The sequence below is a fragment of the Podarcis erhardii genome (genome assembly GCF_964252035.2).
Source record: "Podarcis erhardii genome assembly, chromosome: 1".
Taxonomy (NCBI): domain Eukaryota; kingdom Metazoa; phylum Chordata; class Lepidosauria; order Squamata; family Lacertidae; genus Podarcis; species Podarcis erhardii.
In genome coordinates this window covers 137,374,895-137,388,977 of record NC_138497.1, presented here as the reverse complement: position 1 = coordinate 137,388,977, position 14,083 = coordinate 137,374,895, and the positions used below count along the sequence as shown (strand labels likewise).

General features: G+C 42.4%; 1 protein-coding gene across 2 annotated transcripts in view; it reads left to right on the top strand.

Annotated features, from left to right (window-relative positions):
• SPAG16 (sperm associated antigen 16) overlaps window positions 1-14,083 on the top strand; it is a 444,848-nt gene that overhangs the window by 14,009 nt on the left and 416,756 nt on the right. For both annotated transcript variants that reach the window (XM_081878176.1, XM_081878175.1), the window contains exon 5: window positions 6,979-7,116. In XM_081878176.1, the coding sequence (XP_081734302.1) occupies window positions 6,979-7,116 (138 nt within the window). The remainder of the gene's footprint in view (window positions 1-6,978; window positions 7,117-14,083) is intronic.

Sequence of the window (14,083 nt, the reverse complement as noted above, 5' to 3'; positions counted from 1 at the left end):
TACATTGTTAATTAACATCATTAATAACTGAAAGTAAATTACATTTATCACATTTTTCTTTGTACAAGTATCTTTCTCTTGCTAATATACAGCGGATCCATGCTGTGATCAAACTCTAATGGGATTCAAAATGAGAAAATAATTAATGCTGAGAAAGTTGATTCATTTGCACCTATAAGAGCTCAGCTCATTTATTAAATGACCTCTTAGATATGAAAGCCTGTTTAAGAATTAATCTTTAATTAAATTAGGCAAGGTAATTAATGTGTTTATCTCACAGCTTGAGAATTCTGAGTATTTCGAGTGTCTAATTTTATACAAAAGTTTCATCTTTTAACTTTCAGTTTGTTTTAATAGAAGAATAAAACCAAAGTATGAACCAATTAGAATATTTTCGTTATAAAATGAGTGGTATATTGCATAAATTCAGTTTTTTGTCATTTGTACAAATCTATATTTTGACGTTTAAGACTATACATGGAAATTTACCTATGTGTTGTAATGTTGAGCTTTACATTTCTGTTGATTGGGGGTGGACCAAAGCAAAGCCTGCTCCACTCCGGTCTTCTCCCAAGCCCTGCCTACCCAGCCTGGCCTGACTGACCCAAATTCAAATACCTGGCTGACAGAAAAGTCCACCAGCCAATTGCTGGCCACCCTGCCCAGCGTTGCTTACCCAGGATTTGGGCCTACTCCAATGGGCCACAACTGCGCCCACCCCCAGGAGTGGGTGGGCAGCCATTTCTATGGATTGTCAAAATTCCTGTCACATCAGATCTGAAGAATGATGCCTTAGGGTTGATAAACTCTGCAAGAACAGCCCTTCTAAATCAGACCAAGCGCCTACCTAGTCTAGCAACCTCTTTCTCACAGTGATGAATAATGTGCCCATCAGACACCACAAGCAGCAAATGAGGTCAATAGCCCCCTTCTGCTGTTCTTACCTGACTCTTACTCAGTATAAGTACCATATTTTTCTGGATATAATAATCCCCCCCGATTTTCCTGTATTTCCCCCCATGTATAAGACAACCCCAATTTTTTGAACCCAAACTTAAGACAACAAAACCCTAAAACAGATTGGCATTGTTGAGCTTTTTTTGGGCAAGCGCCCTCTAAGTTTCCATCATGAGGTGCAGTGGCTGGGGCACCACACACTCCCCCTCGGTGGCAGAGGCTGCTGCTGCTGCTGCTGCAAGGGAGCCAAGGGGCAGGAGGCTCCCGAGCAGGTCGCCAGGGCAGAGCCCAGGGAAGGCGGCGCCCACGCTGCCACCAGATTTGCAAGATGACGCTATGTGTTATGTGTAGAAATGTTGTATTTGTGAGAAGGGCTGGAATAGAAGGGTTAGGAGAGGGAGGAGTGCATTCAAGAGTCTATAGGTACAGGCTGAGGAACGTGCTAAATGAAGGAATCTTCCTTTTTTATTGTTACATTTATATTCCACTTGTCCTCCAAGATACATGGTGTTCCTCTTCCCTGTTTTATTCTCCACACTTCCTTATTTTTTTCCCCAGCTGCCACTTTGTGCTTTTCTCTCCCAACCCATAATAGTCCTGGTTCTTCCGTTCCTTTACCCAGTCTCCTGATCCTCAGTCCTTGCATTCAGTCTTCAGGAAAGGTTGGACTCATCAAATCATCACAAGTGTTCTGCAGCTTCAGCTTGAAACCCAGTGCAAAGGGCAGCCTAAAACTACACCCCACCCCTTGCCGCCTGAGTCCCTTGCACATTACTGTACCTTTGGTGGAATCTTTGTAAGGGCCTTCTGGGAAAGTCAGAGGTTTTATGAGACTCAAGCCCTCTTAGTTATTCTACTAATATGTAAAATCAGCACAAGAATGGTGGCTAAGCATGCTAAGCTCTGTGCCCTGTTGTCATCCCCATCACCCACCATGGGTTGGAGAGAAACTTCTAAACTTTGGCACACAGTTTTGAACCCGTCTAAATTGCACAAGGAGCCTCAAATGTTCATCCTCCAACTCATGATGGGTGATAGAGATGGAGACAGGACCTAGTTCAGCATGCTCTTCTTCATTTTCCCTGCTTGCATATTGATTTTTAAGTGAGTGGAAGCCTGGAAAGGGCTTCTGTTTGCCATGCAGTATTATTGCTTCTCCAGAAATTGTGCACCAAGTGAGAATACTCAAGCCACCAGGTTCTCTGCACATACTCTGCTGGAGATGTGTTGCTTTGAGTGTCAGCTTTTTCATAATCATCATAACTATTTCACATATTGCTTTCCAGATCCCATAGCTCTTCACATGTATTTCTAGTTGTTGTCTTGGTGACAACCTTGTATGGTAAAATCAGTACTATCCCCCATGTTGCAGATGGGGAGGACTGAGGCTGAGCGTGGCTTACAGAAGACCACCTCATGAGAGCTTGGTAGAAGTTAGTTTCATTTTTTAAAAAAAATATTTTTTATTAAGTTTTAAAGATGACAACAAACAAAAAAAGAAAAACAAGTACACAAAAATACAAAGTTATAAAATACATGAGAAAGAAAAATAGTTTCAAAAAAAAGGAAAAAAGAAAAAACACATTTAAAAAGAAAAAACAAAACAAAAATCCCTCTTTTTACTTCTCATCTTTGATTCACTTATTTTCTTGACTTCCTCACATCTCCCTTTTTTGTATCCCTGTTAAAAATTTATTCAGCAAATTCATATCCAATTAATTTGTCTAATTATCCATCCAATCTTATTTTTAGCCTTGTTGCTAGAACCCCTTCAAATCATTTCAATGCCATTAGCATTCAAAAATTTTACAATATTTCTGTAAGTAAATTTTAAATTTCTTCCAGTCTTCTTCCACCAACTCTTCTCCCTGGTCTCGGATTCTGCCAGTCATTTCCGCCATCTCCATATATTCCATTACTTGCATCTGCCATTCTTCCAGAGTGGGTAGATCTTGTGTCTTCCAATGCTTTGCGATGAGTATTCTTGCTGCTGCTGTTGCATACATAAAACAGATTCTATCCTTCTTTAACACCAATTGGCCGACTATGCCCAGGAGGAAGGCCTCTGGTTTCTTAGGGAAGGTGTACTTAAGTACCTTTTTTAGTTCATTATATATCATCTCCCAGAAAGCCTTAATCCTTGGGGAAGTCCACCAAAGGTGAAAGAATGTACCCTCAGTTTCTTTACATTTCCAACATTTATTATCGGGCAAATGATAAATTTTTGCAAGCTTGACTGGGGTCATGTACCACCTATACATCATTTTCATAATATTCTCTCTTAAGGCATTACATGCCGTAAATTTAATCCCGGTGGTCCACAACTTCTCCCAGTCAGCAAACATAATGTTATATCCTATATCTTGTGCCCATTTTATCATAGCAGATTTTACCATTTCTTCCTCAGTATTCCATTTCAACAGCAAATTGTACATTCTTGATAATATCTTAGCATTGGGTTCTAACAATTCAGTCTCTAACTTTGATTTTTCCACCTGGAAACCCACTTTTTTATCCTGGTTATAAGCCTGTCTTATTTGAAAGTAATGTAGCCAGTCTCGCACCTTATCTTTAAGCTTCTCATAACTCTGCAATTTCAATTTGTCACCTTCCTGTTCCAAAATTTCCCAATATTTTGGCCATTTAGCCTCCATATTAAGTTTTTTCAAAGCTTTCGCTTCCATAGGTGAAAGCCACCTTGGGGTTTTACTTTCCAGAAAGTCTTTATATCTCAACCATACATTAAACAGTGCTTTCCTGACAATATGGTTTTTAAAAGCCTTGTGTACTTTAACCTTGTCATACCACAGATATGCATGCCACCCAAAAGCATTATTGAACCCTTCCAAATCCAAAATGTCAGTGTTCTCAAGAAGTAGCCAGTCTTTCAACCAGCAGAATGCTGCTGATTCATAGTACAACTTCATGTCTGGCAGGGCAAACCCCCCTCTTTCTTTAGCGTCGGTCAATATTTTAAATTTTATTCTGGGCTTTTTGCCCTGCCAGACAAATCTAGAAATATCTCTTTGCCACCTCTTGAAGTTAGTTTCAAACTGGAAGCTTCCTGATTCATAGCTCTTAGTCACTTTGTACACCAGCTCAGCTTCCTTTCACTTAGATGAAATCCTGTGGCCAGAGCTACACCACCTTCCCTAAAGAAACTTAACAGGCCTTAAAATCCTGCTTCAACCAGGAAGTGAACACACTTATTTTCAAATGATTTCAACTTTTAGACTTGCTGCTGTGTTTATTTTAACATATTTCTTTAATATTTTTTTCCCATTTAATGCAGCTTTTATGCCTTTCTTATACATTGATTTGGATACAATCAGTAGAGATGTGTCTGTCTTCATGATGAGGTTCTAAGAAGGTCAAAAGCAGTGCAAATTGTCCACTACCTACTTTAAGGCAAAATTAGAGTGGTGCTGGCTTCATTTAAAAGATGAATGAATTCTGGCTCTGTCCCTGTGTTTTTTTAATACAATGGCTGACTCTGTTATTACTTCCAGAATTGTTGTCTGCTTCTAACTGCTTACACAAGCCTAGAACAAGAGCAAATAAAATTTTGCACAAAATAGTTAGCATGCAACCCCCCCCGCCCAATAATATGCTTATAAGTTTTTCAGTGTATTTTAACTATGTATTTGTTCTGTTCTGACTTTTGAAGGGTGCTGGGGGTGCTGGAGTTTCAGAATCTAATTAATTTTTATCTCCTGTCATTGAAGTTTTGATACTTTGATCTGGAGGTCAGGCACAGCATGTATAAGAGCAAGTTACTGTTTCATTCTGAAAGCTGAATAATAGAATAGAATAGAATCATAAAGTTGGAAGCAATCCCAAGGGTCTAGTCCAATCCCCCACAATGCAGGAATCCCAACCAAAGCATCCATGACTGATGGCCACTGCTTAAAAACCTCCAATGGAGAGTCTACGTACAACCTCCTGAGGGAGTCTGTTCCACTGTTGAACAGCTCTTACTGTCAGAATGTTCTTCCTGAGGTTTAGTTGGAATCTCCTTTCTTGTAACGTGAAGCCATTGCTTTGAGTCCTACCCTCAAGAGCAGCAGAAAACAACCTTGTTCACTCTTCCATGTGACAACCCTTACTATATTTGAAGATGTATATCACATCTCTCAGCCTCCTCCTTTCCAGGCTGAATATACCCAGCTTCTTCAACTGTTTCTCATAAGGCTTGGTTTCCAGACCCTTGATCATCTTGGTTACCCTCCTCTGCACATTCAATATCCTTTTTAAATTGACTTCCCTTGATCTGCATATTTCTGTTAATGCAGCTGAGAAGAGTATTAGGGTTTTGTTTGTTTTTTCCTGCTGCACCGCACTATTGACTCATGTTAAGCCTGTGATCCACCAAGACTCCTAGATCCTTTTCACATGTACAACTGGCAAGCCAGGTGTCCCCCATCTTATATTTGTGCATCTGGTTCTTCCTGCCTAAGTGCAACACCTTGCATCTGTCCCTATTGAAATTCATTTTGTTAGTTTGGGCTCATTTCTCAGTTTATAAGTATTAAAAAATGACATTTTAAGAGCTCTTGTAGTAACCTCTCTGTTTCTAGGTTTCAAAGACTTGAATGTGTGAACTGTTTCAGGATCCAGTTTAGGAGTCTTTACATAGCAGTGGTATAAGGGGAAAATGTGTCTCCTGCCCTGTATTTTGTATGGTTGGGTTTAGTTCAGTCTTGCATGGTGTGCCTTTTTAAAAAACATTAAAAAGTGGTCTGACCATGACAACAGGGTTACAGAGCCCCTCCCCTCATTCCAGACCAACAACCTCCCACTTGGTTGAAAATATTGGCTTGAAAATATTGGCTCAAGATGCAAAATGTGTTGGACAGTGATTTTTGTGACAGCCCCATCGTTATCAGAATGGCCACCTGCCCCAACCCCAGACACTCCTAACATAGCTATTTAAAACCCACAGGACAGCATTCTTGAGGGCCTATCAGCCAATTCAGGAAGGGAGACTGTTGGGCAGTGGGATGATTGGAACACCATGGAATTTGTGATCTGTCTCTCTGGTCCAACACAAGGTACAAACTCAAGCCCAGTACCCGAGTGAACTGATCTCCTGGTGAGGCAAAATAGCACCTTTGCTTCCCTTACCCTCCCACCTATTTTTGATTCTGAACTAGATAATATAGACAGAGAAAGCTGGGTCAGATCCTGAGGATCTTCTAGTCCAAGCCCCTGCAATGCAGGAATATGCAGCTGTCCCATATGGGGATTGAACCTGCAACCTTGGTGTTATCAGCACCAGACTCTAACACTCTAACTAAGCTATCCAGACCCACAAAGATCAATTCCACCCAGCTCATTTCCTCAGGTCTTGGTGACACAGGCCAGTTCAGCCTGCCCATCCTAGCTTAAATCATGGATGATAGTTTTCATGGATGACCTGGAATAACTGGTAAACAGCAGCTCTACTTTGTTACAGGGCAGGTTAACAAGGCAGCCCCAACCCTGTTGGTTGGTAGAAGGGATAGTTCTTCATCTTGAGTAGAAGCCCTATTCTGGACCAGCTGCAGTTTCTGTATCATTTTTCAAGGCAACTTCATGTACAACACATTGCAATAAAACTAAAAGGGAGGTTACTAGACTATGGTGAACTGTGACGAAGCTATTTCCATTTAGGTATGGTCAACAGAAGCTGATAAAAAAGCAACAACTTTGAGCCACTGAGGCATTGAGACTCTAATGACAGTATTGGTTCAATGAACACCCCCAAACTGTGGCATGTTTTAATTTTAATGCATTTCTTGCTAAGTGTTCCCTTTCCCCTTGAATCCTCTAAAGCAATGACAACAATATTGTAATAGCTTTCTAGAAAGAGGAAGTATATTGTATTTTAACCTATGGGTCTCCTGCTGTGTTTAACTTTCCCATCAAGTAGTAAACTCTATTTTGATCATTCCACAACTGGGCACTCCACTCATGGATCTTTCTAATCCTTGGGGCCAAGAAGAGAGGGAGAAAAAGAAACACTTTTCATTTTAATTTCAGGTATGAGCTAATGCAGAGAGGTATACTTGAACCTAAAGACATTGGATTTGTTCCAGATGCATACACCTGCAATCAACATTTGGAAAGGGAAAACAAATATCTCAAGAAGGAAATGGAGAGCTATAAAATAGCAGCCAAGTATGTTTTTGTTATTGTTAATGGGTCTTCTGCTGTTCACCTGGGGAAAGATCCTGCCAAATTAACCACAATTTCTGTTAATTTCAAAAGGAAAGTTAAGCATGTGTTCAACAAGATTTGAATGTATTTATTTACAGAACTTACAGCTTTAATTGCAAAGAGCATTGAAGTAAAAGTGATTTAAGAGTGCTTATGTCTGACTAGACTGTGCCCAACATGAACATGTTATAATAAGCTGCCAAGTGAGCAGATTTATGGAATTCTAAGAACCTGGTTGGGGCTAGCTGACAGGAGAGAGCTGGGAAAGCCACCACAGTGTACCAAGCCATTACACAAAACTGCAGACCCATCACAATTCATGGGTTTAAACTTGAAGGGATCAAGTGGGTTCATGGGGAGAAAGGCTAGTATTCAGGTTGGGGCAACCCAGTCAGATGGGCAGGGTGTGTGTGTGTGTGTATTTGTGGCTGCTAATCAGAAACACAATCAATCCATAAAGCAAAGCTTTTGTTCAGCCTTCTGAAGGTGTCCAGGCTTTCCAGTTCAAATGGTTCTCTGCTAATTGTATAATTAAGTAAAATAAAATAAATGGACGGAAAATGGTTTGGTACCATGCCTTTTAAAATTTTTATTTGCTATATTTCCTTGCTCTATACAAAGACATATAGTATATCAACTTAAAAAAAATATCCAGAACAGGAACCATGTAAAGATAAGCAGTAGTTTAATTCCACTGGGATTGTTATATATAGAATCATAGAATCATAGAGTTGGAAGAGACCACAAGGGCCATCGAGTCCAACCCCCTGCCAAGCAGGAAACACCATCAGAGCACTCCTGACATATGGTTGTCAAGCCTCTGCTTAAAGACCTCCAAAGAAGGAGACTCCACCACACTCCTTGGCAGCAAATTCCACTGTCGAACAGCTCTTACTGTCAGGAAGTTCTTCCTAATGTTTAGGTGGAATCTTCTTTCCTGCAGTTTGGATCCATTGCTCCGTGTCCGCTTCTCTGGAGCAGCAGAAAACAACCTTTCTCCCTCCTCTATGTGACATCCTTTTATATATTTGAACATGGCTATCATATCACCCCTTAACCTCCTCTTCTCCAGGCTAAACATGCCCAGTTCCCTTAGCCGTTCCTCATAAGGCATCGTTTCCAGGCCTTTGACCATTTTGGTTGCCCTCCTCTGGACACGTTCCAGATTGTCAGTGTCCTTCTTGAACTGTGGTGCCCAGAACTGGACACAGTACTCCAGGTGAGGTCTGACCAGAGCAGAATACAGTGGCACTATTACTTCCCTTGATCTAGATGCTATACTCCTATTGATGCAGCCCAGAATTGCATTGGCTTTTTTAGCTGCCGCGTCACACTGTTGGCTCATGTCAAGTTTGTGGTCAACCAAGACTCCTAGATCCTTTTCACATGTACTGCTCTCAAGCCAGGTGTCACCCATCTTGTATTTGTGCCTCTCATTTTTTTTGCCCAAGTGCAATACTTTACATTTCTCCCTATTAAAATTCATCTTGTTTGTTTTGGCCCAGTTCTCTAATCTGTCAAGGTCGTTTTGAAGTGTGATCCTGTCCTCTGGGGTGTTAGCCACCCCTCCCAGTTTGGTGTCATCTGCAAATTTGATCAGGATGCCCTTGAGTCCATCATCCAGGTCGTTGATAAAGATGTTGAATAAGACCGGGCCCAAGCCAGAACCCTGTGGCACCCCACTAGTCACTCTTCTCCAGGATGAAGAGGAACCATTGATGAGCACCCTTTGGGTTCGGTCAGTCAGCCAGTTACAAATCCACTGAGTGGTAGCATAGTCAAGACCGCATTTTACCAGCTTCTTTACAAGAATATCATGGGGCACCTTGTCAAATGCCTTGCTCAAATCAAGGTAGGCTACATCCACTGCATTCCCTTCATCTACCAGGCTTGTAATTCTGTCAAAAAACGAGATCAGGTTAGTCTGACATAACTTATTTTTCAGAAATCCATGCTGACCGTTGGTGATCACAGCATTCCTTTCTAGGTGCTCACAGACTGTTTGCTTAATGATCTGCTCCAGAATCTTCCCTGGTATTGATGTCAGACTGACTGGGCGGTAATTATTTGGATCCTCTCTTTTCCCCTTTTTGAAAATAGGGACAACATTTGCCCTCCTGCCAGGACTTCGCCTGTTCTCCAGGAATTCTCAAAGATGACTGCCAGTGGTTCTGAGATCACATCTGCCAGTTCTTTTAATACTCTTGGATGCAGTTCATCTGGCCCTGGAGACTTGAATACATCTAAACTAGCCAAGTAGTCTTGTACTATCTCCTTAGTTATTCTGGGCTGTGTTTCCTCTGCTGAATCATTCGCTCCAAATTCTTCAGGTCGGGCATTGTTTTCTTTATTGGAGAAGACTGAGGCAAAGAAGGCATTGAGGAGTTCAGCCCTTTCTGTGTCCCCTGTTTGCATTACACCATCTTCTCCTCTGAGTGACCCCACTGTTTCTTTGTTCTTCCTTTTGCTACGAACATACCCATAAAAGCCTTTTTTGTTGCTTTTAACCTCTCTAGCAAGCCTGAGTTCATTCTGTGCTTTAGCTTTTCTGACTTTGTGTCTACACGTGCTGGCTATTTGTTTGAATTCCTCTTTGGTGGTTTCCCCCCTTTTCCATTTTTTGTACACATCCTTTTTTAATGTTAACTCAGTTAAAAGTTCTTTAGATAGCCACCCTGGCTTCTTTAGGCACCTTCCAGGTTTCCGTCTCATTGGTATTGCCTGAAGTTGTGCTTTTACTATCTCCCTCTTAACAAACTCCCAGCCATCATGAACTTCCTTTCCTTTTAGTATTACTGTCCATGGGATCTCACCCAGCACTTCCCTAAGTTTTATGAAGTCGGCTTTCTTAAAGTCAAGAAATTGAGTCCTAGTATGCTTGGCTGCTCCTTTCCGCTGTATAGTAAACTTCAGAAGAGCATGATCACTCGCGCCTAATGATCCTTCCACTTCTACCCCACTAACCAGGTCATCAACATTGGTTAGGACCAGATCTAAAATGGCTGTTCCTCTTGTTGCTTCTCCCACTTTCTGGACAACGAAGTTGTCTGCAAAGCCAGTGAGGAATCTGTTTGACCTTATGCTCTTGGCTGAGTTTGACATCCAACAAATATCCGGGTAATTGAAGTCCCCCATTACTACTATCTCCCTTCCTTTTGCATGCTTGGCCATCTGTTCCAGGAAGGCATCATCTATGTCCTCCGTTTGGCTTGGGGATCTATAGTAAACTCCCACAATGAGGTCACTGTTATTCTTCTCTCCCTTAATTTTGACCCAAATGCTCTCACTTTGGCTTGAGGTTCTAAATCTTGGATCCCTTCACAGGTATACACATCCCTGACATATAACGCCACTCCTCCTCCTTTCTTGTCTGGTCTGTTTCTCTGAAATAGATTGTATCCCTCCATTATTACATTCCAGTCGTGGGACTTATCCCACCAGGTTTCAGTGATGCCTATTATGTCATATTTAGTTTGCTGTACCAAGAGCTCAAGCTCATCTTGTTTATTACCCATGCTTTGCGCATTAGTGTACAGACATTGAAGTCCATTAATCATTCCCCCGTGTCTCTTATTTAAGGATTTTTTCCTCCCACCACTAGGTCTGCGTGCTGTTTGCTCCATTTGGTCTATGACATTTGGATGATCATCTTCATCAATTGATAGACTCCTACCTTCAGGAGCACTGTCTCCCTCCCCCACATTAGTCAGTTTAAAGCCCTCCTGATGAGGTTTCTGAGATTTTTGGCAAAAACATTCCTCCCAACTGTTGTGAGGTGCAGCCCATCGCTTGCCAGAAGTCCATCTTCAAGAAACTGCAGTCCGTGATCTAAGAATCCAAACCGTTCCTGTTTACACCATTTCCGGAGCCAGCTGTTCACTTCCACTATTTTCCCCTCTCTCCCTGGGCCACGCCGTTCAACTGGGACGACAGATGAGATGACAATTTGTGGATTTAATTGCTTCAGTTTCCTGCCCAGAGCCTCGTAGTCTCTTTTGATCTTCTGGAGGCTATTGCTTGCAGTGTCATTGGTTCCCACATGAACCAAGAGGAGCTTGGAGCTTATCAGAGCTTGTAGGGCAGCGGCTGAAGAAGCAGCAAAAAGGGTTTTCTCCTGTGTGTGTTTCTTGTGGCTGATTAGCTGCTCTCCCTGTGCAAAGGTCAGAGGGGGCAGGGTTTCTGTTGAGGTAGGTGATTTTTTGATCTATCTTTAGATTTAGGGGAGCTAGTCTCAAACGTTTGTTGGGGGGGACCTAGGGTTTTTTGGGGGGGAGTTACTTGTCCTGTCTGCACGCTTCTTATGATGGAGGACCACTGTAGCCAGCCCCAACGACACGTTCTCAAGATGGAGAGTGAGGGAACAGCTGCAGTCGTCTGCGGTTCCTGCACAATGTTTGCCATCTTTCCAAAGGTTGCAGGCAGCTTTACCTGCAGCAATTGCATGTTGATTGCCCTCTTAAAAGACAAAGTCCAGCAACTGGAGGAACGTGTGGCTACGCTCCAAAGAATTAGAGAGCTGGAGCTCTTCTTGGAAGCAACAGAGCACACCGTCTCCACCAAGGAGGAGACAGGGGACTCCCCTGAGAAGGAGGCTAGTTCACCAACACAGGAGCCAGATATATGGAGAAACGTGACTCAAAGAAGTAGGAGGCCCAGGGTTCGCTCTGATTGTTTAGAAATACACAATCGTTTTGAGGTCCTCTCCCCTAGAATGGAAGACGAAGTGCAGACTCCATTTGAGGATCTCTCACTCGTTACAGTCGATCAGGTATATGAAGACGAGCAGCAAAGTCAGTCCTCAGGGAATGTGCAGGCGACCTTGGAACGGACAGCTCACGGAAGAACCCCGACCAAACCTAAGAGGAGGCGTGTAGTGGTGATAGGGGATTCCCTACTGAGGGGAACAGAAGCAGTGATCTGTGGGCCTGACAAGATGTCTCGGGAAGTGTGCTGTCTCCCCGGGGCTAAGATCCAAGATGTAACTGAACGACTGCAAGGAATCATAAAACCCACTGACAAATACCCCTTCCTCTTGGTTCATGTGGGAACCAATGACACTGCAAGCAATAGCCTCCAGAAGATCAAAAGAGACTATGAGGCTCTGGGCAGGAAACTGAAGCAATTAAATGCACAAATTGTCATCTCATCTGTCCTCCCAGTTGAACGACGTGGCCCAGGGAGAGAGAGAAAAATAGTGGAAGTGAACAGCTGGCTTCGCAAATGGTGTAAACAGGAACGGTTTGGATTCTTAGATCACGGACTGCAGTTTCTTGAAGATGGACTTCTGGCAAGAGATGGGCTGCACCTCACAACGGTTGGGAGGAATGTTTTTGCCAAAAATCTCAGAAACCTAATCAGGAGGGCTTTAAACTGACTAATGTGGGGGAGGAAGACAGTGCTCCTGAAGGTAGGAGTCTATCAATTGATGAAAATGATCATCCAAATGTCATAGACCAAATGGAGCAAACAGCATGCAGACCTAGTGGTGGGAGGAAAAAATCCTTAAATAAGAGACACGGGGGAATGATTAATGGACTTCAATGTCTGTACACTAATGCACAAAGCATGGGTAATAAACAAGATGAGCTTGAGCTCTTGGTACAGCAAACTAAATATGACATAATAGGCATCACTGAAACCTGGTGGGATAAGTCCCACGACTGGAATGTAATAATGGAGAGTTACAATCTATTTCAGAGAAACAGACCAGACAAGAAAGGAGGAGGAGTGGCGTTATATGTCAGGGATGTGTATACCTGTGAAGAGATCCAAGATTTAGAACCTCAAAGCCAAAGTGAGAGCATTTGGGTCAAAATTAAGGGAGAGAAGAATAACAGTGACCTCATTGTGGGAGTTTACTATAGATCCCCAAGCCAAACGGAGGACATAGATGATGCCTTCCTGGAACAGATGGCCAAGCATGCAAAAGGAAGGGAGATAGTAGTAATGGGGGACTTCAATTACCCGGATATTTGCTGGATGTCAAACTCAGCCAAGAGCATAAGGTCAAACAGATTCCTCACTGGCCTTGCAGACAACTTCATTGTCCAGAAAGTGGGAGAAGCAACAAGAGGAACAGCCATTTTAGATCTGGTCCTAACCAATGTTGATGACCTGGTTAGTGGGGTAGAAGTGGAAGGATCATTAGGCGCGAGTGATCATGCTCTTCTGAAGTTTACTATACAGCGGAAAGGAGCAGCCAAGCATACTAGGACTCAATTTCTTGACTTTAAGAAAGCCGACTTTATAAAACTTAGGGAAGTGCTGGGTGAGATCCCATGGACAGTAATATTAAAAGGAAAGGAAGTTCATGATGGCTGGGAGTTTGTTAAGAGGGAGATAGTAAAAGCACAACTTCAGGCAATACCAATGAGACGGAAACATGGAAGGTGCCTAAAGAAGCCAGGGTGGCTATCTAAAGAACTTTTAACTGAGTTAACATTAAAAAAGGATGTGTACAAAAAATGGAAAAGGGGGGAAACCACCAAAGAGGAATTCAAACAAATAGCCAGCACGTGTAGACACAAAGTCAGAAAAGCTAAAGCACAGAATGAACTCAGGCTTGCTAGAGAGGTTAAAAGCAACAAAAAAGGCTTTTATGGGTATGTTCGTAGCAAAAGGAAGAACAAAGAAACAGTGGGGTCACTCAGAGGAGAAGATGGTGTAATGCAAACAGGGGACACAGAAAGGGCTGAACTCCTCAATGCCTTCTTTGCCTCAGTCTTCTCCAATAAAGAAAACAATGCCCGACCTGAAGAATTTGGAGCGAATGATTCAGCAGAGGAAACACAGCCCAGAATAACTAAGGAGATAGTACAAGACTACTTGGCTAGTTTAGATGTATTCAAGTCTCCAGGGCCAGATGAACTGCATCCAAGAGTATTAAAAGAACTGGCAGATGTGATCTCAGAACCACTGGCAGTCATCT